General features: G+C 44.1%; 13 protein-coding genes across 13 annotated transcripts; 7 read left to right on the forward strand and 6 right to left on the reverse strand.

The window, feature by feature from the left end:
* Positions 1-225: 225 nt before the first annotated feature.
* V865_007903 (uncharacterized protein) lies at positions 226-4,043 on the reverse strand (the record flags this gene model as incomplete). Its single annotated transcript, XM_066231645.1, has 2 exons — positions 226-3,759; positions 3,831-4,043. 2 exons carry the CDS (start codon positions 4,041-4,043, stop codon positions 226-228), a joined length of 3,747 nt encoding a protein of 1,248 aa, XP_066087742.1.
* A 313-nt stretch (positions 4,044-4,356) lies between these two features.
* Positions 4,357-6,252, forward strand: V865_007904 (uncharacterized protein; the record flags this gene model as incomplete). The annotated part of the gene is made up of 5 exons (XM_066231646.1): positions 4,357-4,412; positions 4,611-4,793; positions 4,886-5,022; positions 5,087-5,410; positions 5,495-6,252. The coding sequence occupies 5 exons, from the start codon at positions 4,357-4,359 to the stop codon at positions 6,250-6,252; spliced, it is 1,458 nt and encodes a 485-aa protein (XP_066087743.1).
* Positions 6,253-6,662: 410 nt separating this feature from the next.
* Positions 6,663-8,083, reverse strand: V865_007905 (uncharacterized protein; the record flags this gene model as incomplete). The annotated part of the gene is made up of 5 exons (XM_066231647.1): positions 6,663-6,841; positions 6,994-7,343; positions 7,437-7,537; positions 7,624-7,744; positions 7,860-8,083. 5 exons carry the CDS (start codon positions 8,081-8,083, stop codon positions 6,663-6,665), a joined length of 975 nt encoding a protein of 324 aa, XP_066087744.1.
* A 390-nt stretch (positions 8,084-8,473) lies between these two features.
* V865_007906 (uncharacterized protein) lies at positions 8,474-9,356 on the forward strand (the record flags this gene model as incomplete). Its single annotated transcript, XM_066231648.1, has 6 exons — positions 8,474-8,494; positions 8,559-8,628; positions 8,709-8,796; positions 8,882-8,991; positions 9,073-9,201; positions 9,277-9,356. 6 exons carry the CDS (start codon positions 8,474-8,476, stop codon positions 9,354-9,356), a joined length of 498 nt encoding a protein of 165 aa, XP_066087745.1.
* Positions 9,357-9,749: 393 nt separating this feature from the next.
* On the forward strand, positions 9,750-11,816 carry V865_007907 (uncharacterized protein; the record flags this gene model as incomplete). The annotated part of the gene is made up of 4 exons (XM_066231649.1): positions 9,750-10,172; positions 10,321-11,195; positions 11,279-11,454; positions 11,578-11,816. 4 exons carry the CDS (start codon positions 9,750-9,752, stop codon positions 11,814-11,816), a joined length of 1,713 nt encoding a protein of 570 aa, XP_066087746.1.
* Positions 11,817-12,145: 329 nt separating this feature from the next.
* Positions 12,146-12,899, forward strand: V865_007908 (uncharacterized protein; the record flags this gene model as incomplete). The annotated part of the gene is made up of 4 exons (XM_066231650.1): positions 12,146-12,157; positions 12,253-12,601; positions 12,707-12,775; positions 12,868-12,899. 4 exons carry the CDS (start codon positions 12,146-12,148, stop codon positions 12,897-12,899), a joined length of 462 nt encoding a protein of 153 aa, XP_066087747.1.
* Positions 12,900-13,296: 397 nt separating this feature from the next.
* Positions 13,297-14,132, forward strand: V865_007909 (uncharacterized protein; the record flags this gene model as incomplete). The annotated part of the gene is made up of 3 exons (XM_066231651.1): positions 13,297-13,579; positions 13,778-13,922; positions 14,012-14,132. The coding sequence occupies 3 exons, from the start codon at positions 13,297-13,299 to the stop codon at positions 14,130-14,132; spliced, it is 549 nt and encodes a 182-aa protein (XP_066087748.1).
* A 677-nt stretch (positions 14,133-14,809) lies between these two features.
* On the reverse strand, positions 14,810-15,639 carry V865_007910 (uncharacterized protein; the record flags this gene model as incomplete). Its single annotated transcript, XM_066231652.1, has 5 exons — positions 14,810-15,040; positions 15,280-15,357; positions 15,426-15,443; positions 15,506-15,537; positions 15,606-15,639. The coding sequence occupies 5 exons, from the start codon at positions 15,637-15,639 to the stop codon at positions 14,810-14,812; spliced, it is 393 nt and encodes a 130-aa protein (XP_066087749.1).
* A 420-nt stretch (positions 15,640-16,059) lies between these two features.
* Positions 16,060-17,485, forward strand: V865_007911 (haloacid dehalogenase, type II; the record flags this gene model as incomplete). The annotated part of the gene is made up of 8 exons (XM_066231653.1): positions 16,060-16,073; positions 16,172-16,196; positions 16,338-16,480; positions 16,577-16,632; positions 16,724-16,859; positions 16,964-17,025; positions 17,102-17,225; positions 17,332-17,485. The coding sequence occupies 8 exons, from the start codon at positions 16,060-16,062 to the stop codon at positions 17,483-17,485; spliced, it is 714 nt and encodes a 237-aa protein (XP_066087750.1).
* A 289-nt stretch (positions 17,486-17,774) lies between these two features.
* Positions 17,775-19,128, reverse strand: V865_007912 (uncharacterized protein; the record flags this gene model as incomplete). The annotated part of the gene is made up of 4 exons (XM_066231654.1): positions 17,775-17,924; positions 18,197-18,310; positions 18,545-18,673; positions 19,039-19,128. 4 exons carry the CDS (start codon positions 19,126-19,128, stop codon positions 17,775-17,777), a joined length of 483 nt encoding a protein of 160 aa, XP_066087751.1.
* Positions 19,129-20,327: 1,199 nt separating this feature from the next.
* V865_007913 (uncharacterized protein) lies at positions 20,328-21,549 on the forward strand (the record flags this gene model as incomplete). The annotated part of the gene is made up of 3 exons (XM_066231655.1): positions 20,328-20,435; positions 20,529-20,798; positions 20,881-21,549. 3 exons carry the CDS (start codon positions 20,328-20,330, stop codon positions 21,547-21,549), a joined length of 1,047 nt encoding a protein of 348 aa, XP_066087752.1.
* Positions 21,550-22,039: 490 nt separating this feature from the next.
* On the reverse strand, positions 22,040-25,787 carry V865_007914 (uncharacterized protein; the record flags this gene model as incomplete). Its single annotated transcript, XM_066231656.1, has 14 exons — positions 22,040-22,146; positions 22,213-22,950; positions 23,015-23,223; positions 23,311-23,418; positions 23,483-23,965; positions 24,016-24,115; positions 24,179-24,284; positions 24,357-24,624; positions 24,728-24,945; positions 25,032-25,226; positions 25,343-25,451; positions 25,538-25,617; positions 25,685-25,705; positions 25,785-25,787. The coding sequence occupies 14 exons, from the start codon at positions 25,785-25,787 to the stop codon at positions 22,040-22,042; spliced, it is 2,745 nt and encodes a 914-aa protein (XP_066087753.1).
* Positions 25,788-26,261: 474 nt separating this feature from the next.
* On the reverse strand, positions 26,262-27,872 carry V865_007915 (uncharacterized protein; the record flags this gene model as incomplete). Its single annotated transcript, XM_066231657.1, has 8 exons — positions 26,262-26,623; positions 26,834-26,963; positions 27,068-27,138; positions 27,211-27,299; positions 27,392-27,495; positions 27,591-27,701; positions 27,765-27,800; positions 27,849-27,872. The coding sequence occupies 8 exons, from the start codon at positions 27,870-27,872 to the stop codon at positions 26,262-26,264; spliced, it is 927 nt and encodes a 308-aa protein (XP_066087754.1).
* Positions 27,873-27,976: the final 104 nt, after the last annotated feature.

Genomic DNA, 27,976 nt, shown 5'->3' on the forward strand with positions numbered 1-27,976 from the left:
CGTTATTCAATCCGACTCTACTGAAAACATTGCTCGTACTTGTACTGTGAGTAATAAATAATACCTGTCTCAACTGAACGCACGCATATAGTCATGCTGATTGAATGCGAGAATGCGGCAAATGGAACAATAACATTCGCAAATGCATAAGAAACAAATACATTCCGTGTCATTCCGTATAGAGTATAGAAGGGTATATGAATTCCTATGCTTGATATAACTACTCTACCGTCCTTGTCTATCCCTAATCTTCCTAGCCATCCTCTTCTTCCTATGAAACATGATCAACCCCACAAGTCTAGCATATCGTTTATTTATCGATTTCAACAACTCTGTCGGTCCTTTACGATGGGGTTGACCAGTATAATGATTACGGACAGGAACACCTCCGAATAAAGGTAAAACGATCCCATAGGTCCTTTTCTTCCTTTCTCCTACTTCGACTCCACCAGCTACGGAGCCACTTGTAGTGGTACCTGCTGCAGCATCCTCATTATCATTCTCATCACTTATACTCAATGGTAACCATGCTCTCCTAGCTTTAGCATCTTCCAACTGAGCATATGCCGTATCCAACACACTGATCGTCAACAAGGAAGGTCTCCAAAGTATGTCACTAGGTCTCCAACTGGATAACAACTTTAATTCCAATTCGCTCGTCGGATCACTCCTCGCTTCAGAAGTGAAAGGTGATCTACCATGAAACATATGTCGTCGATTGGGTGGTCCTTGAAATGGTTCAACGGGTCTATCGGTAATATCGAATTTCTCTGCCTGGAGAGGGTCATCATATAATTCTTGATAATCCTGATCTGCTTCGATCTGGACAGATTTAAGCTTCTGAGTTTCCCTCATAGCTTCATTCTTTCTAAACTTGATCTCTTCGTACCTCCTAAGCAAGATCTGATCGGCAATTTTGAAAGCCCCCTCTACATCACCGGTTCGAGCCAAAGCGACAGATAGATGATTATAATTTCCCGCATCAAATCCGAATCCAGCATCTTGGACGTCATTCCATATCTTCTTCACTTGAAGGTAATTCCCCGAGATAGATAGACTGTCCAGCGCAATTGAAAGTGGTATACAAAGGACATTGTCGTTACTTCGACTTATCAGTGCCGGCGTCGTTGATATACCTCCTTCTTGTTCTCCTTCCGAGGTAGATTTCCTAAAAGATGTTGTGTCACAAGCCAATTGGAAAGTCTTGTTCCAAATTTCCAGTACCTTCTCCGAGTCTCCCGCACGTCTATAAACATCCATCAATTGCGTATACATATGTACACTCTCCCTATTTTCTCCTGATCCATCTTGAGCAAGATCAAAGTACTTCTGAGCCATATCGAAATTCTGATTTTTACCATGAGCGACCACGAGGGGACTGAAGATGTTCTGGTTGATTAGGGCTTTCTCATGTCTTCTATCAGCGATATTACCAGCTTTGGCCTGTTTCGAAACGTTCATAGCGAAATCATGAGCTTGTTCCAGTGATCTCTCTCCTCTTGCCTCTGCGAATGACTTGACGATCATTCCATAGGTTACACTTGACGGTAAAACCTCTCTAGAAAGCATTTCGTCGTAGACCGCTCGGGCAGACGCACCATCGCCTAATCGCATATAACCATGTAAGAGGATTGAGAAGGCATAGGCATCAGGTGAAGGTCCCTTGTTGGATTTCGACATTTCATCCATCTCTTCGTATAATTCTCGAGCGACTTCCATTTCACTTGCATCGCAGGCGTTTTGTATGACGAGTGCCCAAGTATGTCGATTTGGGTTCGTGATTCGACGGAAAACACTCATGACGTGTTCAGGCGGCGATGACAGAGCTACAAGAGCTTTGATGATGGCTGTAGAAACAGCTTGATGGTGTTTGAATTGTCTTGGAAGTCGATTATATCGGTCGAGAGCTGCTACCCATTCTCCAGTTTCCACTTCTGCGTCAATAACTGCCGCATAGGCAATCGCATCAGGTTGAATCCCCGCGTCTATCATCGCTTGGAAGACATTATCTGCGTTGAGGGGATCACGTCGATGGGCGAAAAGCGAAATGAGAGAGGTGTAAGAGTGAATGTCAGGTCGCAAGGTAGAATTGGACAATTCGTCGAACAATCTCACAGCGGCTTCTACGTTGACCTGATCTGCGTACAGCTGTAGGAGAGCGTTGTAAGGGTATAAACGAGGTTCGATGGCGTTGATTTGGTGTAAAATTCGTTCAGCACCTTGAGAGTTGTTCGCATTGATATAAGCCGTGAAGAGTATCTCTAACGCAGCGGGTTTCGATTCAAAATTCGGTCCAACACGAGTTTCGAGCATTGCTAATGTATCTGCTACTCTTCCTCTATAGGCGTGATACCGAGCAGCTACCAGACGATCTTTACCCGTGGGAGTGTAATTGGCGGATATCTGATTCCATAATCTCTGTTCTTCCTCCACCCAACCCGCTTGACCTGCCAGACGCATAGCCTGAGATAAAGCACTATGAGTGAAGTTTGGGTATTCTTGACAGATCCGTTGGTACAGCTTCCAAGCATCACTAGTCGATTCCGTCACAAGGAGTGAACAGAGGTTGATAGCTGCAGAGGTAGGTACGGAAGTCCCGTTGGCGATGAAAATATCTAAGAGGTTGATGGCTTCTTGGATTTTCGTTCGATCACGAGTGATGGCAATGAACAAGAAAATACCTAATGTCCTCGTGTTGACACTGGAATCTGCGTTGAACCGGTCTGTCCACCATTCGACGGGCGATCCGACCCGGGCGAGGGATCCGAGTAAGAGATTGGTGAGTTGCATGGAGAATGGATGAGGACGTTGAGTCGAGTTGATCAGGAACTTCCTTACGGTATAACTGGCGGTTCTAACCAATTCGATCAGATCGTCATTTCTAGAGGCATCCAAGACTGACTTTTCGTAAGATTGTAATAAACCGAGGTCAAATGAGGGATAATCGCATTCCTGTCTGAGTTTGTTAGCATCGTTGCTGGTCATCCTTTGGACCGCTCTATCGATGGCTCCCCGCATCCTTTTCATCGCCAACTCCCATTCTCCCATCTCCACGTATGCCAAAGCAGCAATAGAATAAGAAGTTGGTAAAGTATTCCCGGGGTTCCTTGCATCTAGATATTGTAAATTTGATAATACCTCTTTGGCTTTTTCTCTATCGCCCGTAAAAGCCAGGGCGTATCCTCTAATGGAGCATACCAGTGATGTCAATCCGCGCTGTCTAGGAGGTGGTTTAACATTATCTAGTATATCTGTCAATCGATCTAATTTCGATATTAACCACAACCAATCTTCGTGTTCTGCCGTATCCCTAAATAACGCAAAGACACCTAACAGATTCCCTATCGATCCTAGATGACGAGTTTCGAATGATTTCAATTCGAAATCGTGTGAGAAGTGAGAAGCAGATTGGAAAGCACCGTTGTACAATCTAGAATAGAAGTCTTCTGGTAACATTGACCATGGATCGGGATAATCGAATGCGACGAAGAATTTCTTATCTTTGGTCATTGCTTGATCGCGTATTGGTTGATTAGGTTGAGACGATGTGTACTTCGATCGACGAGGTCGCTCGGAAAGTGGGACTGAGAACTGATGGAATGTGGATGATGAGGATTGATCAGAAGTAGATGGGGAGGAATGGCGATGTTGATGGTAATCTTGAGACTCGTGATCGACCGTTTGAGCAGCGCTGGCGGAATACGTTCGGAAGCTCTGCCGTTGCGACATGGATCGCCTTTCGAGTGATGAGCTCGACGACTGATGAGACCAAGGGTGTCACATCAGCATACATGAACTTGATCCGAAAAAAAGAAAGAGCGGCAACTCACATTAGTACTTCCGATCGATGATGATCCAACACCAGATCCAGATCCAGATCCAGCTACTCCACTGCTCCGCCTGATCTGCGCTACTGCCACCCTCGATGCTTTGTCCAGGTAGCCATTCTGCACGAGTCCTAGCACATGGGAGAATGTGGTTGAGGATGGGTGGGAAGCGAGGACTCGAGATCGAGCAGCGAGTGGTATGGGCGGTGGGGGCATGGGTAGGTGATGGAGCGGGAAGAGAAGGGGTGATGATGATCTCAGCTTGTGTGAGCTGTTTTCCGATGGATGGGATGGTGAAATAGATGGGCAGAGGCTGTAAGAGGAGTGCTGAGTGGATGGAGATGCCCCAAATGAGTCAGTCTTACTCGGATGATGGGAGTTGAAAAGTGCTGAGATTTGATTCTTGATCAACTGTGGATGGATTGACGAATTAGCAGTCGGGTAAACCAGCATCCCATCTATGCATCCCAACTTTTTCGCCGCTCCTAGGTGATGTCGCTTGTGATTATGTAAGATGCCACGTGTGTAAATGAGAGGAATCAATAAATTCAGCACAAGGAGAACGCGACCAAAGGAAGAGAACGCGTCCATTCATCCCATATACGAACATTTCAATAATTCAACTCGACTTCTTACCACCATACACCACCAGATACATACATCTCTTGAATCTCTTTGTCCTCTTAGCGCAACGAATCATATCTTTCCATTATGTGAGTCTACCGCCCTATGTGAAGTGCAATCACAACACACCAGCTCATGGCTCATTTCTTGCAAAAACAGGTCATCCGAGGAAATCCCCCCTCAACCTCCCGCTTCTACCACCGAACAAGGTTCTTCCGCCCCTGCCGACTTCAAGGAAATCAAAGAACAAGCTGAAAAGCTTGTAGGAGAGGGTAAGAAATCCATAGCGCTCAAACAATGGGAAGAAGGTGTCAACAAGTATGGAGAAGCTTTGGATCTCATGTGAGTCCCGGTGTTCATCTAACCGGTGTTTATACAAAGACAGTATGATGTGTGTATGGAGTAGTGGTACTGATCGAGGCTTGGGTATATAGGCGTCAGCTCGTAGGGGAATTTGATCCTGTCATGGCACCTCTATTGCTAAGCTATGGAAAAGCACTGTACGAATTGGCATTCTCACAACAGGGTGTGATGGGTAAAGAAGAAGGATCGAAAGAGGCTGATGAAGCTGGTGGGTTGGATTGATTCTAGTCAATTCAAAGTAGAATCAAGCTGATTGGTGTGAATATGTTCAGTCCGACAAGGTACATTGGAAGAAGCACCTTCGAAAAATGGTAATTTCGTGTTTTCAGCAGATCCCTCATCCGATAACGAAGAGCAGGAAGAGAAAGATCAAGATGCTGGACCAAGTACTAGTGCTCAGCCTGACGAAGGAGAAGGAGAAGCAGAGGACGAACCTGAAGATGATTATAATGCCGCGTGGGAAGTTTTGGATGTAGCTAGGACGATATACCAAAAGATTGTTGAAGGGAAGTCGGACGAGGAAGAGGGAGTGAGGGAAGATAAGTTGAATTTGGCAGATTGTTATTTGGCTTTAGGGGATGTATCTTGTGAGACGGGTGAGTGATTGATCTTATGATGAGTATGATTGTTTAGAAGATATGATAAGGATTGAACTGATGTTATCTTTACCTTGAAAATAGAAAATTTCCCTCAAGCCGTACAAGATTACACCTCCGCTCTTTCAATCCAATCTACACTCTTACCCCCTTCGTCCAGAATCTTAGCTTCGACGCATTACCAACTAGCCACTGTCCTGGAGTTCACGCCGAATAAGCAGACCGAAGCTTTGTCTTACGTCGAAAAGGCCCTAGATGGATTCAAATTACGTCTATCCGAGTTGAAATCAACGGCAGAAGAGAAGGTATCAGCAGAAGTGAAAAAAATGAATGATAAAGAAAAGGAAAAAGAGATCAAGGATGTTGAGAATTTAATTGAAGATTTGAATGTGAAGATCGAAGAGCTGAAAACGACCTCGGTGAATGAAACGAATGATTTGATTTCACAAAGTATAAATCACCTTTTGGGTCAACCTGAATCGTCCCAATTTGGTAGTTCTTCTTCGACAAGTAAAGATAATGGACCGGTAAATGATCTGACAAGTATGGTCAAGAAGAAGAAACCTAAAACCACCAATGTGCCCAAGAATGTGGAAGAGGTGAAACAAGCAGTGAACGAGATGGTCAACAATGCTCAGCCATTAGTGGAACAGACCAACCAATCGGTTGTAGAACCTGCTTTGGAGAAAGGCAAAGAGGTTGTTGATTTGGCTGGACAGAAATTGGGTGAGGTGGTGAGCGGTGCGGGAGAGGGCTTGCTAGCTGCTGGGGAAGGATTGAAGAGGGATAATGAGGGTGAGGAAGAAGAGGGAAGAAAAAGTAAGATAGCAAAGACTGAGTAGAGCGAACAGGAAGTACGGCCTAAGATTACCACACCCATGAGTAGTGGAATAGTGTAACCTGCTTCCGAGAGAGTTTATATATTTGATTTTAGCTCTTTTTATGTCTTTTATAGTATCATGCATCTTCAATAGGTGTCATGCGGATTTCAAATCGTTCATCTATTCATTCATACATACTAGAGTGAGCTGTCTATATGATTGATTTCCTCTATATACTTTTCCCACCCAGTAAAATTTCGACATCAAGGTCAAACATGACCATAAGTCATAATGATTCATCTGATTGAAAGATCAGACTGTTCAAGATCACTCTGGTCCTATATCTTCGTCCTTCTTCCTTCTCTTATTCTTCACCTTTTTCACTGTTTGTTTTTCATCTTTTTTCCAAAAACCTTGCTGTTTGAGATAAGCTAAAAAAGCAAAGCGAAAGGATATCCACCATTTTTCATTCTAAACAATTTAATCAAAAGACTGAAAACGATTATCAACATTCCCAGCCAGAGGTAGACTCCAACACGTTGTTTAATGGGTGATGATTGAGCTGGGATGAGGACTGTTAGAGCGATGATTGAAAATCCTAGAAGACCGTCTATACGTGTATGAATAACAATGTAGTTAGCTTGATGATCCAAGGATCCAAGGGATGATCAAGACTGCATTTATATTTCTTCACTGAATGGAAAGGATGGAAAGAAAGGCGTGATTGTTGTTTGAGTATGAGAAAAGAATACGTTCACTCACATATACCAGCTACCACCTGACTCTCCAGTCCCAACTGATTACTATACCCACCAGCAATCCATGAGATCTGACCGTTAGGTCCGGCAGCTACATACGGTGCATTCTTAATTCTGTTCCACATATGTCCGGAAGTGAACGTTAAGATCAAGACGATAGACAAACTCCCCCAGATCAACCTTGATTGAATCAATGGTACGAGTATTTTCCGCATGGAATAGAGAGAGACGGTGATGGCGATGAGTGAAATGGGGACTGCGATGTAGTGTAGGGGATTGATTGGTTTGTATAATGCGAATGGTTCGGGAACGAGATTGAGGAGGAATGAATGAAGTGGAGGAGCGGTGAGACCACTGCGAGTAGTAAGATTCCAAGAATTAGAAGATTAATTTTGAAATCCTATGGATGGTGTAGGTGTGTATGGACGAGAGAGTGACTTGACTCACTTCCTGTTCATCTCATAGGTAATAACACTCAATTTATTACTCTTATTTGGCCCAGTTAACGCAGGGTGGAACATGACTGTTGGAGCTGAGGTCAAGCCGAGCTAAATCGGGATACGATGAACAGGTCAGCTTTGCTTGTCGACCATTTCGGGACGATCCAACGGCTAGCTGTTTGAAATCCACGTACCTCTTGGTAGACAGCTTGCCCATCTTGGAAATCCAATTTCGCAAAGAAATGTTGATCTCTCACGTGTTTGGGTTTACGTTTCCATGATGCTGCGACTTGATGGAATGAAGGATCGAAGTCGCTACGGACGACAACGAAGAGAGTGGTCAGTACCAATCTCAACAGGGCATATAGGATTATATGCGTTCATGCTAGATGAAGAATAAAGATACAGTGTGAGGAGAATGCATACTCACTGACAAGGCTGACATTTGAACTGAGCAGGAAGCGCAGTCAATACCACCGATACTGAATATTCCCTATCGTCCGCCAACAGTTCGTGATATGATTGAGAATCAAGCTTGATCACTCCGTCTTTTGATTTTGAGGATAGTTCCGCCCAGTGTTCTTGGTCTGATGAGAGGGATAGTGCAAGGGGCAGGAGTGAGAGGAGCGGTGTGAGGATGGTGAGGAGTCGCATGATGAGTGACAGGAGGGCTTGGTTCGTGCTGTGCTGATATCGAATGAGCCCTAGCTTCTTTCCTTTTGCTTGGGTCGGTAGCTGACAGCAAGATTGTAGGTGGACTGTCTGACTCGATGGACCAGAGATATAGCAGATGGATTTCGTATTAGAGATATTATGTGGAATGATACTTGAACGTTGCTGCTCGTCACTCATCGTCGTGTTGGCATCATCTACTTCTCGTGTCTACCTCCACCTTGTTACGTAATTGAAACAAAGAAATGACATTTCGACGTTACTCGTACTTACTGTTCAACGATTCCAACTCAGTCCTATCTTCATATAAAGCCATAACTACCAGGACATTCTCCCTATCTCCAACATATCCCTCGGAAGACTCATATCATCATGGACATCCGTCAGGCAACTGTGAGCTTACTCAAGCCCGATAGATGGGAGTGGGAGTGAAAGCTGACTCTTGTCCACCGTCCAGATCGACGATTTGATAGGTATGCAAAATGCCAATTTACTAAATCTACCAGAGAACTACACATTCAAGTATTGTAAGTGACTACACTCTCACGCCTCACTTACAATAAGGGAAAATGAAGTTGATGGCAATGGGTTTCCTCATTTTTGGCAGATTTGTATCACGCTTTAACATGGCCCGAATTATCTTACGTCGCTGTAGATCCCCGGGGACGTATAGTAGGATATATATTAGCTAAGATGTGAGTGATGGTTCTCTATCTCGTCGCAAATCACATGTTCTTTGTCTGTCCTTGGCCACCTACTGATATACGCTGCGTCTCATAGGGAAGACGAACCCTCACCTAATACCGAACCAAGTGGTCATGTCACCTCCATATCCGTTCTTAGACCTTATAGGCGGTTGGGTTTAGCTAATAAATTGATGAAACAAGCTCGTAAGTCTCATTTATAGTACAATCTGGGAAACGGGGAAATATGTTGATATTGATGCTTTTGTGTCATACTTGGGTTTATAGAAGAAGCAATGGTAGCTCATTACAAAGCATCTCATATCACTCTACATGTCCGTAAATCAAATCGAGCGGCTATTTCGCTGTATAGAGATACGTTAGGATTCGAAGTTCATGCGATGGAGAAAGGATATTGTGAGTGTATACAATTTCCCAACCTTTGTTTTCGTAGGATCATGCTGATGATTTGGTATTGGTATGACTCGATAGACGCCGATGGTGAAGATGCTTATGGTATGAGGTATATGTTCAACAAGAAGGCAGAGTCGGAAGCACAGTCTACAGCATAGAGTATGCGTCATGCATGGTTGTACCATTCACTACAGAAGGCAACGGCGCCTCACGCTGATATGATTCTGACCTGGATCGGATGAGACTTTTGCTGCTGAATGGGAGGTCTGCTGCCAACCTCCAGCTGAGCTGTACTATATCCATGCACCCTTGCACCCAGCTCTCATATGTGCTTGTGGATATCCTTCCTGTGCATCCTTACGAACCCCTTGTCAGCTTCGCTCGATGAGCTTTGAGCCTTTCATCATAAATGTCACTGTGCTTAAATAGGTCACTCATATAAGACCGAGATAGCCTCGCACTTTGGCCACTCAACTTGACCATTAATTCACCTCTGTCTGTTATCACTTCACTTCTCCCTCTTTCAACTCGACCCACTCAAACACACCAAAATGTCCTTGGCCGACTCACTCCTAGCGGACCTAGATGGCTTCTCAGACGACGAAGCTCCATCTCCCTCGGCAGACCAACAGGTCGATGAAGGCCAATCTTCTTCCTCAGCTGCTGCCGCCGGTCCATCCTCTTCAAAGGGAGTGAGCTTCGGATCAATGCTTCCTCCGCCTTTACCTAACAAAGCCAAGCGACCCGCAAATGATATGGATCTAGATGAAGAGGAGGAACAAGATGGAGAAGGTGATGACGGGATGGTTCTGGAGAATGGCGCGAGTGCAGTAGGATATGTCCCCGAAGGAGGGGTCAAACCTGCTGATGAACTGGATGCTGAAGAGGTAGAACAGACTGATATGACTGGTTTGGAGGATGTCTCGAAAGTTGCCAGATTGATTACTGGGAAGAAGCTGAAAGAGGTACTAGCAGTGAGTACGAGTTTCCAAATTATCTTCGTACTGAATAATCTACATCATCTTACATCATCAATTCACCATCTCGTTGATGGAAATTCCTTCACGCTCTAAGTATATGAAGCAAGAAACGACATATACTGATATCATGTTCACACAATAGGATATCGCCAAATACACCGCTTCACCCACCGACATGTCCAACAGCAACTCGCTCGAGGAAAACCCCGAATATCACCTAGTCGTCACGGCCAACAACATGTCCGTCGAAGTCGATAATGAAAACCTCCTCGTTCACAAATTCATCAGAGATCACTATGCACCCCGTTTCCCGGAATTGGAACAACTGATAACTGATCCTTGGACCTACATCGCTGCTGTACAAGCAATAGGAAATGCCGATGATCTCACCAAATGTACATTCCCCTCAACACTTCCAGCAGCTACCATCCTCTCTATCACTCTTACAGCTACTTCCACTCGAGGTCGAAAGTTGACTGCGGGAGAATGGAAGACAGTTCAAAATGCTATTGAAGTAGCTAAAGAGTTACGTTCGGCCAGAGAGAGGATATTCGAATATGTTGAAAGTCGAATGTCATCCGTTGCTCCTAACCTATCTGCAATTATCGGTACGGGTATAGCAGCCAAGCTTTTAGGTTTAGCTGGAGGGCTGGGAGCATTCTCAAGACAGCCAAGTTGTAATATCATGTTATTTGGAGCTATGAAGAAATCCTTATCCAACACTCATTTATCAGCTGCCAGTCAACAGAGACATACGGGATTCATATATCAGAGTAATTTGGTTCAAAGTGCTCAACCTGAAGATCGACGGAAAGCGCAAAGGGCAGTATCGGCGAAATGCACACTGGCTGCTCGATTGGATTTGAACAAGGCTCAGAGGGATGGATCATATGGAAGGAAATGTTTAGAAGAATTACAGAAGAAAATACAGAAGATGTCGGAACCTCCTCCTAATAAGATGACTAAGGCTTTGCCGATACCTCAGGAGACCAACAGGAAGAAGAGAGGTGGTAAAAGGTGAGTCTGTTGTCCAACATATGGTATTGTGTTGTGTATATGATATTGAGCTCGAGCTGATGGTGATCTTGTCAAATTCACAGAGCAAGGAAACAGAAAGAAGCATATGCTCAAACTGAATTACGAAAATTACAGAACCGAATGGAGTTTGGTAAAGCTGAAGAAGAGATTGGTATTGATGATGAGACCGTTGGATTGGGTATGATTGGTTCAGGAAGTGGGAGAGTTAGAGGTGAAGTTGCGGATGCAAGGAGTAAAGGTGGGTTGAGTCGGATCCTCATCATCAAAAAGCCCTTCTCCCCCCTAAGTTGACGGAGCTTGGAGCTTGAAGACTTGATCATCACGATCCAATGCTAATTTCTTCTGCTTTTTACTTTCCTAGCCAAACTCTCACGAGCCAACAAACTCCGTACTCAGCTCCTGGGTCGATCGGCAGTATCCAACGATGCTAAATCCGGTATGGCCACTTCGCTCTCCTTCACACCTGTCCAAGGTATCGAAATTGTTACACCTTCCTTATCTGCTGCTCAGAGGGTGCAGGCTGCCAATGATAGGTGGTTTGCCGGTGGGACGTTCACTCATGTTAAGAAAGAAGGTAGTAATATACCTGGCCAGAAGTGATGAAGTATCGATATGAATGTGAATGTGAATGTATATGCATTGTATCATGTAACAGATGTGCCACATACAAAGAGGATGACTGCCGAAGGGGAAGGAAGGACTACGTACCTTTGTCGGCGTAAAGGAACGAACACACATCACATAGTAATTGCAATTTGATTCCGTTGTCCACCTTGGACTTGAACGTTCTACAACCATCCCATCCCATCCCATCGACAAATCCAATCAACAAGATTATAAATCGTGTTCATATATCATCTTGTATATACCATACATAGACTTACTTTTGGTTCCCACCCACACAACCTCATCAAACAACTTAGGATACAATGCCTCGATCTGTGAGTATTACAGTACACCTTTAGATCTGACCCAGAGACAATTGAGCGAATCTCGATGACTGACCTTGCCACCCACCCACTGATACCTGTTGCAGTCCCGATCCTCCGCTCGACCAGCTGCTCGACCATCCGCCCCGGCAGGTGGATCCCACCAACAGACCCGACAATCGTCCACTGCCGCCTACCCAGCTCAACATGCCCCCGCTCAAACATATCCGCAACAACACGCTGGTGTCCAACAGGGTAAACCCCCCGGATTATTAGCTCAGGCTGCTTCCACCATGGGAGGTGCCGTTGCTGGATCAGTAGTAGGGCACGGTATCTCCAATATGCTCTTTGGTTCTTCAAGACCTGCCGAACAAGCTGCTCCGGTAGACCAACAACAGCAGATGGTCAATGGACAACAGTTTGGACAAGGTGCTAGTTGTGATATTCAAGCTAAAGGTGAGTTGTTCTAAACCCATGTAGACACATCGCGTTGAGGCAGGAATGTGTATGTATGTATGAGAGACCATGACCAAGGCTGATACTCGGTCCGCTTGACTGTAGACTTCACCAAATGTCTTGAAGCTACCAACGGAGATATGCAATCGTGTTCATACTACCTCGAAGCATTGAGTGAGTGGCTGATTCTTCTTCATCTCATTGATCTTTGGCATTGATTGGGAAAACGGATCATTGATGTTATGAATTTCTTCATCTCCTCGCAGAGGCCTGTCAAGCTGCCGCTCGACCATACTAAGCTGCGTGAACAGAAGGTAGATGGACGTGGACTTGGATTTTATAGTAATATCAGTTGAATAGTTCAATAGCATATGCATTTATTCCCCTTAAGTACGCGTAGGAGCACTTCAATGAACATGAAAGAGTTGCTATCGTTTCTTGTCCATAAGAATAGTGGAAATGTGAATCAAGAATTGAACACGTTACCCCAACCTCCATCGTCCCAAGTCCACATCGGTGACATTTTGATATTTCTTGCGTTAACATGTCATCTATATTTCACTATTCATCTATTCATAAACAAAAAGACACATCAAGTGATCGAGATATCATCCCACCTCTAAGCTAAGAGATCTACTCTAATTCTCTGCTTCCTAGCATAACCTCTCAGTACCCATTCTCCTGCACCCAGCATCATGTCCATCCTGCTGGTCACAGTCGGTTCGACCCTCTTCCCTTCTCTAACCGACACTTTCCTCTCACCTTCTATCCTCGCCTTACTCGAATTGCATCGAATCAAACGATTGATCATCCAATATGGTCGAGCGGCCATACCGTCAGACCACGGACTACATATACATCTCGATGGAAGTGGAAAGGGCTCGGTGAACATTGGAGGGATGAGAGTAGAGTTGATCAGGTTTACAGATGATTTTGAGGGGTTGGTCAGGGGGAGTGATTGGGTGGTATCGCATGCTGGTGAGTACTGGCTCTTCTTTGATATGGTCGCTGTCACCGAATGTATATGGAACTATAAAATCGATCGAATCTCTTATCATACATGTGCACTAAGTGTATAATATCCAAATTCGATTGCCGTCCATTTTTTCTGTACTCATCATACTGAGATATACTGTACTGTACTGATTGATCTGTCGTTATCACTCCCCCTTATAGGCTCAGGGTCAATCCTCACCACTCTCCGACTGAACCCACCGAAACCACTACTAGTAGTCCCCAACGAATCGTTGATGGATAACCATCAAGCTGAATTGGCAGATGAGATGGGTGAAAAGGGGTATCTGATGGTATCGAAAGTTGAGTAAGTGAAGTGTATCTTCGTTTACATGTAAACAAAATCCAGCAAACTTGTTCGACAGTGCACTTATATACTATTCGTGTAACACACAGAGATCTCGAGCATATTTTACCGAAGTTCCTTTCTGTCGATAAACATAATATCAGACCTTTTCCTCAGATGGATCAGAATAGGTTTAAGAATGTGTTAGATGAAATGATGGGTTTTGATTGAGATGATGAAGTCATACACTATCAAGGTTCAATCATGCTCTCGTAAGAGACGACTGATACGCGAAGACTATGAGACGATGATCAGCATCAATCAACGGTAAACCAGACGAGTAATTGGTATCACCTTTGGACTTTATCATGTTAATACGACGGTCTTCCCATTTACGAGATCAAGGATACCTGCCGATCCAATCCCGGATCACAACTGCCTATGCCTATAGAGCCACTGTCGTAATTACCTCGATGATCGTCAAGATAGGGATCAGGAAAGGTTGCAACGTCAGGTCAAATCTGATATGAAATTGGACCCACTATGCTCCCATGCTAGATCAAAATCAATGCTAGGGAAGGGAAGGGGGAAGACAAAGAGAAGAACTAAGACTAAGGACCAAGATCAAAACATTATCGTATAAAGATATCGGTCCCAGTCTTGTCTCTGTTCTTGTCGTCGTTGAATTGGATTTCGGACCTTGGACTTTGGACTTGATCACGAATTGACAAATTGTAAAAAAGTTGTCGCTCGCTCGAGTCAGATATATATATATAAACAAACAAGTCGTAGCAATACCAGTACCAGTATGATAACATGTTCACTTTCCGTACCACTGTATCATTGATGCATGATTACTACTTCTTTTGATTTCGACTTGACCTATGTAATACCTTTCACAGTATCGTTTATTTCCCCTCAACAGCTACGAATTCAACTTCTACCAAGACGTCCTTAGGCAATCTAGCTACCTCGACACACGATCTAGCAGGTTTAGTTTCACCGAAGAACTCTGCGTAAATCTTGTTGAAAGCGACGAAATCGTCCATCGATTTGAGGAAACAGGTGGTTTTGAGGACTTGGGCGGGGGAAGAGTTGGATGCGGATAAGACGTTGGAAACGTTCTTGAATACTTGGGTCTACAAAAGGGTACAAATACTTTGGTGTCAGCGTTGTTCCATTCCATTTGATAGGAATCGAGAGTGGGGTGAGTGACAAGTTCATATGGATATATGCAGTATGGGAACATGGGGAATTGGAAAAAGGATGATCGTTGAGAATGATCTAAATTTCCAATTTCCAATGTTCGATTTCTCATCCGTGCGTTTTTCCAATCTCACTCCCATGTCGAGCGAGTCAAGTAGAAGGTAGGGCTCACAGTTTGCTCCTCGATACCACCTTCTACGACTGTCATACTAACTGGATCCAGGGGAATCGCACCAGAAGCGTAGATGAGCTATGTCCCATATAACTTTGAATTCAGCTCTAATATTCTTTTACTCTTGGATGTAATTCTCAGCTTACACCATTGTATTTGACGGCCTATACACGATCAAATGATCAGCTTTCCTTCTCTTGTAAGAGAATCAAGAAGCGTAGCTTACTTGTACATATGGTCCAATAGCTGCAGGAGCCTCTACACATCGAATCAAACGGATATATCAGCTAATGAGCATTTAGGCAAAGAGGAATGAACAGGCTCACTATCGGTGGCTACGACGGTGTAAGGGGATGACATTCTGAGTGATGTGGTTGACAGATATCTTTGAGTGAGGTTGAGTGTGGGTAAAAGTCTTCTAGAAGCTGATGCAAGCATAGATCAAGATCGGGATAGAATGAGAAGATGAGGAATGGAATGTTGGATAAGAAGAGAACAGACGCCTTGAGTCTGAGAAGGTAAGGATAGGATTAGCCGCGAGTTTGAGTTTGCCGATACGGCGTATGACAGCCACGTGAACAGAGACAAAAGCGGAGTAAGCCGATCAGAAGAGAAGGGTATGAGGTCATCAGATAAAAGTCGAAGATGGGATGCGAGGTTGAGGTTTATTTCTGGATTTCTATGAGAGTACCGATAGAAGATGCATAATGTGCTATATGAACCACCAAAGCAGCCTGTTAGCGTCGCTGGGATAGTACAAGATAAGCTGATTCTGGAAACATGGATAATATCAAGTGAGTTATGTAGACGCAGTTGAGCGATCCTCCGACTTCTTCTCAGTCAGTCATGTGCTCATCAATCAAGCTGATATTTTTATTTTTGCTGCTTACAGAGCTTTGATATTTGATTGTTATGGTGTGAGCATTCGTTTGATTCACTCATGCTATGGATGATCACGCAGCTCATGCACTTATCATGACACATCCTGTAGACTCTCATAGTGAGTCTGCTCATAGACTGTAAATGCCGAAAGCTCCGTTGATGAACGTGCCGTATAGGATTGGGAACAAGGTTCCTACGATGCCTTACAGCCGATATTCCAACAGAAAACATGCCCCGACCCTGAAAAAGTGTTCGAAACTCTGGGAAAGATAAAAGCCAGGATACAAGCCGAGGATAAGACGATGTTATACCCTGCTGTGTGGGTTTGCTTTTACTGTACTGTTCGGATGACGAGTCAGAGTGCCTGCCTTGTTTGCCTTTGCTGTTTGCCTTTGCTGACCCTTTTTGAAAATAGCCTCAAAGAGGCTTATAGGATGTTGACGGGTGAATTGAGATTATGGTATGATGAAGGTAAGCTATTGGGCACTGATACTTATGTGAGGCATAGTATGTATACAATTGCTGAAGGACAATTTGATTATCTACCTTTCGCCGTATTTAGAAGCCGCAGAAGCATACGCTCTCTCCGTACCTTCTTGGCCGCCCTTTCCCGATTCTCAAGATGCATTGTCAACCTTGAAGGCACTAGGAGTGAAGTTGGTCATCCATAGCAATGTGGATAATGAATCGTTTGAAGGGTGAGTGATCTGCATCTTCATATAGTTATCAATAACATTGGATGATTCTATTGAGACTAACTTGATTGTTCGTTCTCTGTGTGCGATTGATTCTATGTCTCCAGGACAAGGAAGAAATTGGAAGGCTCTTGGGGGAAGTTTGATGATATATTCACAGCAGAGGATAGTACGTCTTTATTGGAAATCATCAAGTATGAGTTCATGTATTGAATTAACATATCATTTTGATACTGATACTGCAGTCGGAAGTTATAAACCCGATTACCGCAATTTCCATCATGTCCTTCAATCCCTAGAAGATCAATATGAGATCCAACCGAATGAGGTATTGGTGGTAGCTAATTCGAAACGAGCTGATATTGCACCGTGAATATCGACCCCTTCTCCTTTCTTTTTCCTTCGTTCTCCGTATTCGTAGTCGTAACAGGAGAGAACAATGCTGATCAGTAAGTGCAATGGATTGCGTATACAGAGCGAAAAGACTAGGATTGAAAACTGTATGGATTAATCGACCTGAGGCTATACTAGGTGTGAAAGGGTATGAGGATGTTAGAGCAGATTGGGAGTTTGGGAGTATGCTGGAATTTGCTGAGGAGTTGAAGAGTGTCAAAGAAGACGATTTGTAATTTATCAATTAGAGTACGGAATTTGTAGGATCTACGAGGCATGAGGCGACGTGTTAATGTATGTATGGTATGTGTTTGGATATCGTATGAAACTCCTTACGGAGATCTGACCGTCTGCCAATTATGTCAGTATAATGTACCAAGACCACAGCAATATTGCATAGACTGAAAAGCAATCGCACAATCCTGTTCCTGATTATTGCGTGTGATTGGTATTTTATACAAGCATCATGCATCATTCCCTCACTTCCTATCCCAGCAAGAGAGAGACTATACAGACGACACCTTTTTAGTCGAGTTCGATAACATCATCTTCCTTCTTTGAAGCGACAGCGGAAGATTGGGTCTTCTTTCCTCGTTGCTTAGGAGGGAAAGATTTAGGTGGGTTGGCAGATCGTTTGGAAGCTCTAGAAAGGGCTGAAGCTCGAGCGACGGCAACCTAAAATCATACAAAATAATTAGCATGAGATGTTCCCTTTCTTGTTCTCTTATCCGCAAAAACGACTGTAAACATGGAAGGGATATGATATAGAGATATGGAAAGGGATGTAGAAGATGGATATAGCAAACCTAATACGCTCTAACCCATCAAGCGTCCTGAATAAGGACGCATCCGGGGAGTTCTAACGCGGTTGCGACGAGGTGAACGCGAATAGGATTATAAAGACTGAAAAAGATATTCTAGAGATAAGACTTAGAAACAACACTCACTTGTCTGAGATCAGCTCGGTATCCTTTACCGGCGGTCTCAGCAGCGGCGATCTTGTTGGCTCGTCGGGGTCCGGTGGATTTTCGGAGGGCAACGTGAGATCGGGCGGAAGCGACCTGGCGGGGGTTATGATCAGGGTCAGCGATTATATCCCATCGCAGTCTTCCACAGAGCTCTGTCCTCTCCTCGATATCATACTGAAATGTAGCTAGATCCCTCCTTGTATTGTCTGTTCTACTCTCCCATTCTATCCAACTCAATCTCAATCCAATATATCATTATATATCCAATTCGTACCCTTCCATCCGTAATTCTCAGACCGCAGATCGCAGATCAGAAGCAAAACTCACTTGGTTGGGCTTAGCGTCAGCCTTGACCTTGGTGACAGTGATTCCACCTTCGGGGTTAGCGTAGATGTTGATCACCTTGGAGTTGGCGAGACCAGAGTATTTGTGGGAAGACTTGTTGAGGAGGTTTCCCTATTCGCGATAAGATGGTAAAGTCAGTCAACTGGATGTTCATACACTGAGCTTTTTCTTGCTTTTGCTCGCATCTCCATCTGCACTCCATCTCCATTTTCATCGAACCGTATGATGATTTCCGATCCGTCTCCAGTCCTTCACTTGACTGTATCCTACTTCGTCTATTCGTCTTTCCATCCCACTGATCCACTGATAAAACTCTGAATCCTTCGCCCTCACACCATATATCCCAGCTATTGCCCCATCCCTATTATACACTCCCATTGCTGTTCTTTCCAACCTGATACTCCCATGAAAATCTATTTACACCCCAATCCAATTTGTGAAAACCTCCAAACTCCAAACCCCAAACCCCAACTCACCTTCTCTTTGGAGAAAGTAGGACCGTGTCCACCTTTAACTTGGAAAGAGTTCCATTTTCTAACGAGCAACCATTGGAGATCGGCGGACATTTTGATTGATGATTGTTTGGTGATGATGATACCTGAGGGGTAGCAAGTTATAAGTCGTCGACGATACTTGTAGCTTTTGCTGGATTGCAGACTGCAACTGCAACTGCCAGCGTAGGGCACTCGAGCAACAGACAACGTGAAGCGAGGTGTGATGAGAGAAGCGGTGACCGCCGACTCTGGGTGCCTCAGTCCATCGGCGTTAAGAGTTTATATCATTCCGATGATCACGATTTGGTGCGCGAGGGAGTCCCTTCGGTCATCTCTTGGCCATAACGACGATTCATGCTCTTCGTCATCGGGTATCCCTCAAAATGACTCTGAGATATCTGCGCTGCATCGACCAGTATGCAGTCACTGCGAGTAGTGGTGTTCGTGCGAACGTTTCCTGTTAGGACACTTCCTTTGTGACTCTGTTCCATCCAAACTTGAACCCCTTCAAACGCAATTATCATACCCAAAAACGCATGCGTTCCTTTGATCTCAAGCTATCATACCGCTAGCCCTTCCTCTATCCTCCCGATGAGAATTTATCACTGACACAAGCTCTCATTGCCTTACTGACCCCTTAACTTGATACAATCTCAGGTAGACGATAATCACTTAAAGGGAGGTTAAACCGAAACGAAACGAAACGAAATGCCCCTTGATTATCTTGTGATTAGATGGAACACGACGACCTGTCAATCCAATCCAACAGGGCTTCTGTGTATAGATTACGATTACTGACAAGACCGGAGTGGATGAGGTCAGATTGAGATGGTTGGCATATTGAAAGAAGATTAAACCTATTATTGATCGTTGATCATTGAACCGCCTGAACTCCCTCGAGGTGGAATCCGATTCTAATTACGATAATAATAATATCATACCACTGGATACCCAAAACCACGAAGGGAAGCAAGACTCAGATAGAAACCTTTATCGCACTAGAGGATAACTAACAGATGTCAGGTCAGTGGGTGATTTGGTCATTTGGTTATCGCACCTTATGATCTCATAGTGCACTTTTAGAAATCTGATCGTCACGAAACGAACCAGAGAACGAAAAAACTTGAAGCTCTCATAGTCTGGCTATTCATTCACATTAAATGATCACATCGACATCATATATCACAACAGCAAAATCAAAACAGGCTCTGATAATACTACATATTCGCGAATACAAGAAATAGCCCCTAGCCCCGTCCAACCTTCACAGAATGTCAGAAAGAACATCCTCATTTTCCTCATCTACCTCTTGTCCTAGTATGACAGGACCATCTGCATCTGACGCTACTCTCTCGCCGAGTGTGAGAAGTCTAAGTCCAGTGAGTATCACTCGTCATCCTTACTAGAACTCCCTTCCATTAGAAAGATGATAACTTACTGATGTACATGGATTTGAATTGATTCGTGAATAGATATCACCTCTACCGAACGTACCTACTTTCTGCCTTACGCCTTACCCTGAACAAACTGAATTCCCAGAATCAATCATAATCAGTGATTCTCCGCTGATCTCGCCCAAGGATCATGAGGATGGGCGGGACGTGGAAAATGAACATCAAGTTGAAGATGGGTTGATTCCCCAGATGAACAATCAACCAGAGATCAAACCCCAGATAAGTGATATTGAGAAAGTCAGAACTGGTACTCAAACTGGAATGGGATTTTCAAATATACAACAATCTGTAAGTACTCTATGATGAGTTAGGACAGGTCAGTCGACGAAAATGACAATATTAAACAATATCCCTGCTTTTCTTACTGCAGAACAAACCACCCACCCCACGTCGTCGCGTGACTTCACCATCATTCCTCATCCCTCCTTCATTGAAAATGTCATCCCTTACATCCACTATATCTTCTCCTACCAATCCACCTCCTCTATCCCCCCATGGACGAGCCAAGGCGGCATTCGTCAAGCCTAGGGTGGGTAGATCAGCAACTATCTCCAGTAACGCCTCGTTCACTGCTATCGCTATGGAAGAGAACAAATCGGTACGAGGTCAAGGATCTGAGGTAAGGAAGAAACCTGGACCGTTAATTATCCAACAACCTATTTCCTCTGTAGGTGATATAGGTGGATCAGGATTGGCACGGACAAAATCCAGTTCGATATTGAATCTCTTATCAAGACCTCAAACCCCCATTCCATCAGATTATGAACAAGAACAGGATCATGTCAGCCCGCATGATACTGAGTATGATGAAGGATTCAAAGTGGATTCAGCAAAAACCAATAATCAAACTGCCAAACCTCTCACATCCCGTCGAATAGGAATAGACAAACACGATGACATGATTAATCAGGGTAGATGGTATAGCGATCGAGACTTGAAGTTGGATATGGAAGAACCTAGATTAGGTAGGGATCTAAGTCCAGGTTGGGGTGAATTCGATTTCGAATTTGACACGAGTACAATCAGTACTTCAATATGAATTTCATTCGAGGAGTCAGTCAGGTAGAGTACTCTATGTGAATGTTGTAAACAAACGAAGAATGTCAATGGGATTATTGTATCTATGAGTGTTTGTGCTGTACATATATTGAAGATACCAAAAGGATCACCTTTGTACTTTTGTATAAACCAGGGATACAGACGATATGTCATATATCTAGTACAAGCACGAACGAATAGCACATTTCTGCTCCTATGCGCCAATTGCAAACAGTCCTTCTATATTGCTTAATTCTAGGATTCTAGAGGTGTTTGTCATTCGAAGAGGTATAAAGATTTCATTCTTTCATATCATAATATCAATGTGCAAAGGAAAGAGAAAGTCAAAAAAATAATAAAGATGTGTCAAAATCCTCCGATGACAGCCAACCTTGTCTGAAGGATTTTATTTTCGATTTTTAATCAAGTCATTCTCCATCTATATACCTGTATAAATTACACAACCACCTAACCTCATCTGCTCATACCGTCTACTTCTTCTTATTTTTCTTTGATTTTTTATCTCCCTGTGTAGGTGCTGATTCGGGAGCAGGTTCGACAGGAGGTTCAAGTGTCACCGGCGCTGTATTTTCTGTATCTACATCGTATCAACAGAAAAAACAATTAGCATATGATGATCTCAATCCGATATCTTTGTACTCACGCTCACTAGAACCATTCTCCTTCTCCTTATCACCCACACTCAAATCTTTCACCTTCTCCACCAACTCCTCCGCACCAAGTTTTGCCTTTTCCACCACTTCCTGCGCTTTCTCCGCTACCCCAGTGGCACCTTGATTTTCCTGTGGTACCTCGTCTTCATCTTTCTCAACTAAAACACCACTTCCTTCCTCATTAGATCCCAGGGAACCTTCATTCCCAAATAATTCCTTATCTTCAAGGGGATCAGCGATAGTGTGAGATATCTTCGATCTACCTTCCCCATCTAAAGATTTCTTCCATTTACCAACTACTCCTGGAATCTCCTGCGGAGCATAAGATCGAGCGAAAAGGGCAGCTTCAGGTAATCGATTTGTTTCAACCAAAATGTCAATACAGGATTTCGAATCTCCCAATTGCAAATAAGATGCAAAAGCAATATTGTTCTGTCCCTTTTCTTTAGCCAATCCACCTAATTTCTCTAAACCTTTCCTGTCGGATAATGAAGTAAACAATAAAAGTAACGCAGATAGATCACCGGCTTTTTCGAATGCTTCTTGAGCTAGATCCATCTGCCAAGCTGATAAGGCCTTATCACCGACTACCTTCCATTTCGCTTGAGAACCTGCGTCAGGTGATGATCGGACGAGAGATAGGGCAGTTTCAAGATCGTTCAGGGAGATTGCAAGGTCGAATCGATGATCGGGATCGGTAGATACGGATAAAGCGAGTTCTTTGAGGTCTACGATATCAAAAATATAAGATGTCAGCCAATATCCATGCATGTACAGGATATCCGGACCCACCTTGACCCTCGAGGAATCTAGCGATTCTATTCCTTTGATCCGCAGGAACAGTAGGTAAGATAGCCTCAGCACCTTCCAAATCACCTCGAAGGATGGCAGTTTGGTATTCGACGACGGTGAGCGATAATGAGTAAGAGTAGATGTTGAGGTCTTTGTCGGCAACGTAGATTCGGTTATGGGCAGGTAAGTAGCCAAGGAGGTAGATCCCTCTGCGCGGGAAGTATCAGCAAATATGTTCTATCGCCATTCCGTTGCCTTGCCAATTATGCGCTGCAACGCAGAGACACGTTACTCACTGGTCGAAGTGATTGATGACATGCGGTTGATCACCAACAAGATAGCTAAGTCGGTTGGTAGAGTTGGTGTAGATGAAACAGTCTCCGACCCATTTAGCAGTTTTCACGCTGAACAACAGAATACCACAATCAGCACGGCCATTTACTGTATGTCAACGCCAAGACAACTTACGACTCAGAAATCTCCGCAATGACATCGAAAGCCTCTTCTACACCTTCATCCCCAATGATATCCCCACTATCGACCCTAGCGTTGTAGGCATCTCGATCAAAGCTCAGGATATAGAACGAATCTTCCGCGGTAATCGCTACGAGGTTACCAGTGGCAGACCAAGAAACGTTTGTAGCGTCAACTTCGATTCTTCTAACCACTGATCCAGTCTCCCAATCCCAGAACATGACAAATCCATTGCCTCTAGCAGCCAAGAGCGTACCACCGTGAATACCTTCAACAGCATATGATCCGGATGATTTGATCAATCCTGGTCTCTCCTTGAAATTTCGATAGACCTTGATTTTTGATTTGCCCTCTTGTACTGCATAGGTGTTGGAATCTGTTGCCCAAGCGAATGAGAGACCAGAACCGAAGGCTTTGTTTCGCCAGGCGAGAGAGGTGTAGATGATGTATTCACCATCACCACATACGGTCACGAATCTGAACAGAGTCAGCTAAAGTCCAGAGATAATTCTCGATATATAGCTTACCTTCCGTTAGGACTGTGTTGTAGAGATTGAGGGTAGACTTCGGTGGTACCAAGATCTCGCAATGATACCATGAGTCGTTGTCCATCTTCTACCGCCTCGCCTAAATATGATATTCATCAATACATGGCTTCCAAGCACGAAGCAGATGAGTGAATATACTCACCATCAGCACCAACATTGGACACGTTGGCAGTGAGAATCTCCGTATTTCTAGCGTATACAATCTTTCCTGATGAATCCATCGATACGGAAGGTTCATCTCGACCGAGCTAACAGACCAGTCGAATCACAATCAGCATCAAATGTTGTTTTTGTTTCTATTTTATTGGAATCGAACTCACTTTAACTACTACCGCACCTTCATCAAACCCTACAGCAACTTCATTACCGCTTTTCCTATAAGCTACACACCAAGCTCTTTCCAATCCGTAACTTAACGTGTTTTCCAATCTGTATGTGGAAGAATGCCAGATTTTGATTGTACCATCTTCAGAACCCGATAAGATGATAGGTAAAGATGGATGGAAGATTGCGAAAGATACGTTAGCAGTGTGTGATTCGAGTGTTTGAACACATGATTTTGAGTGATAATCCCAAATCTTTACAAGTCTATAAATATCAATTACACAATTCACGATTAGTGGGATACCATTTCATATGCTGCTAAAGTCGCTGTTGGTGTTTCTGATTGTTGAAATTATGTTCCACTCACCTATCATCACCTGTAGTCACCAAATAAGGTCTATCACCCCCATGATAATAATCAACGTAATTTACACCTTTCTCATGAGCTTCTAAAGAGAAGTTCGGTACTGGATTTCCTAATGACCACACTTTGACTGTGTGATCTAGACATGCCGAAGCGAACGTCTGGGGATCTTTGGGGTTGATGGATAATGCCATGATATAGTGGGTATGACCTTCGAAGATCTGTCATGCGAGTCAGCACCGTATAGACATGACATTGTGATATGACTGGGAGGTATAAAAGAATGGTGGAACTGAGCGCAACCCACCTGGACACATCTCCATCCTTTATCCCAATCCCAACATTTGACCGTCATATCATCACTTCCAGTCAACACCAAACTCAGAGTAGGATGGACGGTCAAACATCTAATATAGTCTGGATGAGCCTCGAAGGAAGTTATCTTTTCACCTGTTGAGATGTTATATACACGTAGCTGGAAGTCATCCGATCCTGAGACGAACTGAGAATGCGATTACCCAACCGAGTTAGTATATCCCACAACACAAGTTATGTCCGGAGATGGGATATCTGAACTGTGCGATGAGGTGTCGAAGAATGATAGAGGAGCATACTCACCCAGTTCTTCCTCGCGATATACCTAACACATCTAACAGGTACATCCGTCACTTCGAAAGTCTTCAGATCAGTCTGCGTCTCATAATTCCATATCTTCACTTGACCGTTACTGCAATATGACAAGGAACATCAGCATCCTATCACGAGTCCCATGGATGATGGTAGCAAAGTGATGATAGAGTAAGGGAGACTTACTATAAACCGCATATGACATGAGGTTCAGTAGGATGGAAATCAACTGATTTGACACGGTCAGACCTAGCGAGGAGTTTACGCTTTACCACGAATGAGAAATCAGCTACAGTCCCTTCTCATTCAGGTCTAGAGGGCGATAAGACTTACATTGATGTCAAGTAACATTGGCTAATTCCATAAGGGCAGTCATACGTCAGTGAATATACTGCATACACGCGTAGGACTAGAGTGGATCAAGTTGACTTACCATCTTGGATTGACCTCTCCTCTACGTGTCCGTGGGCTAATGGTAGATGGGCAGTGATGTTCTTCTGAGAGGGATAGAGAGTGTGCAGACGAGGCAGATGGAGGGAGCTCTTGAGGATGGGTGACAAGGTCTGGTTACTCGATATGTGATATGTATGATAGTTGTGGTATACTCGAGTACAGGATGATGATGATGAGTTCAACTGTGCTGTGGTAGTGTCAGCGATGAGGGCGTGGCACCCTACGCGTGGTTGCATGGATGAGAATGTGGCTGATAACACCTTCTCCGTGCATGCATGCAAAATCAGGCTCAAATAACCATCAAGTGATGGAGAATGACAGCCAACTATGCATGCACGTATGAGTCAGGTCGTGCTGAACTGCTATCGAAAGAGCTTCTACACATGCATGATCTTTCATGAGGAATCCTTAACTCGCTATACACCGAAACTGTCTCCTTTCATCGTTGTACACTCAATCATTGCTCCTCCATAGTCACATCCTCCCCTCCTGCAGGTGCACCAGCAGGAGCGTTCTCACTGCCTTCGGCAGACTGAGCCTGTTCAGCCGAAGGTTGAGCAGCAGGTTGTTCCTCTTGAGGTCCATCTTCAGGCTCACCCCTACTTCTTCTCCAAGCTTTCAACAATTCTTCTACTCCCTCGTTCTCCCATACCCTGAAATTACCTCGTTTGGCAGCAGCAGATTGAGCTAGGTTCTCGATCTCCGCGTCGGGAGGACCGATGATGGCGATGGAGGTGTTGTGTAGGGAGAGTGACTTGTCTTGTTGTAAGGTGTCGTGAAGGGCGGAAAGACCGTGGTTGATCAGTTCTGCCAGTGGGGCTAGAAAGGAGTGAAGTAGGTCAGCTTATGTAAATGAATATCGATAGCATCATCTGGTTGTTATGATTCGAGAAGATGAGCGAACGAGTGGCCGAGATCGATTTTACAAGCGTTGTTGCACATTGGCGTTCGGGGTACATGAAGCGGGTACAGTCCAATGCGGAATGCGCAAAACGGGAGATTCTTCTTTTAGTAAAAAGTCATACTTACCATCTTCGAAACTCTCAAAATTCTTCTCCAAATAAGTCTTAGCACTTTGACTTCTCGCTCCGATCGAATGAGCGTAATACTCGAAAGCAGTACCGGATGGTGAGAATTCGTATAAATGTGGGCCAGTTTCCTATGATCACCCAAGGCACTCAAAATCAGCTTTGACCCTGTACACACGTCTATATAAGAATGACGGAAAAAGCTGGATCGGGTTCAATTGAGAAAGAAACGCACATCTTGTCCGATGACTAAGAATCCAACACCATATGGTCTTCTACCGTATTCTTGTGTGTTCGTTTGAGCTCCTACACCGTCACGAGTAGACAATCAGCTTACAAAAATCTGTACTATAACACAGACACGAAAGCTGAACTCACGATCAGCAATACTTTGTACGATCCTTCCTACAGGTATAGCTCTTCCGAAAGTCATCCTAGATCTCATAGCCTGTTGTCTCATGAAATTACTACAACAACCCAAACAGTTAAACAACGTGTCAGCTCTTGTCCGATTCCTCTATTTCCGACTTAGGTGCAAGGAACGAGACTGCGAGCTCACCTCAATACTCTCGCATCACTCGTCAGACCGGCGATAGCCACACCGACATGATCATCGATCCTTATCAACTTCTTTTGATACGTCGCTAATTCACCTGTTGATCGCTATTTCGTCGTCCATAAACTCACATCAGCTAAGTTCTTATATGTAAAGACACGACAAAGGGGTTTGCAGGCTAACAAGGAGAGCTCGGATTCACCTTGAGAGTCAACAATACAGCATGATTCTTGGATCGTAAGCCGATAGCTGCTGATCCCTGTTTGACTGCTTCTAAAGCGTATTCAACTTGGAATAACTTTCCTTGTGGTGACTATACGATATATCTTACCTGTCAGCTATATCATGTAGAGCGAAACATGAGGGTCAAGCTTACGAATGTGGTGTTATCTGAATCGTATGAATTTCGGAACTGAATAATGTATACGAGATCAGTGTGTTGAGTTGATAGTCAGCAAACGAAGAAGGGAATATGACATACCATGGTGATCTACCTCTATTTATCTGTTCGATGTTGGGGAGACGAGTGGGGGGAAAGAGGGAATGCTGGGCAAGGTGGTGCAGAAACGGAGGCTGGAGTCTGTTGAC

The sequence above is a fragment of the Kwoniella europaea genome, chromosome 3, assembly GCF_036810445.1.
Source record: "Kwoniella europaea PYCC6329 chromosome 3, complete sequence".
NCBI classification, from domain to species: domain Eukaryota; kingdom Fungi; phylum Basidiomycota; class Tremellomycetes; order Tremellales; family Cryptococcaceae; genus Kwoniella; species Kwoniella europaea.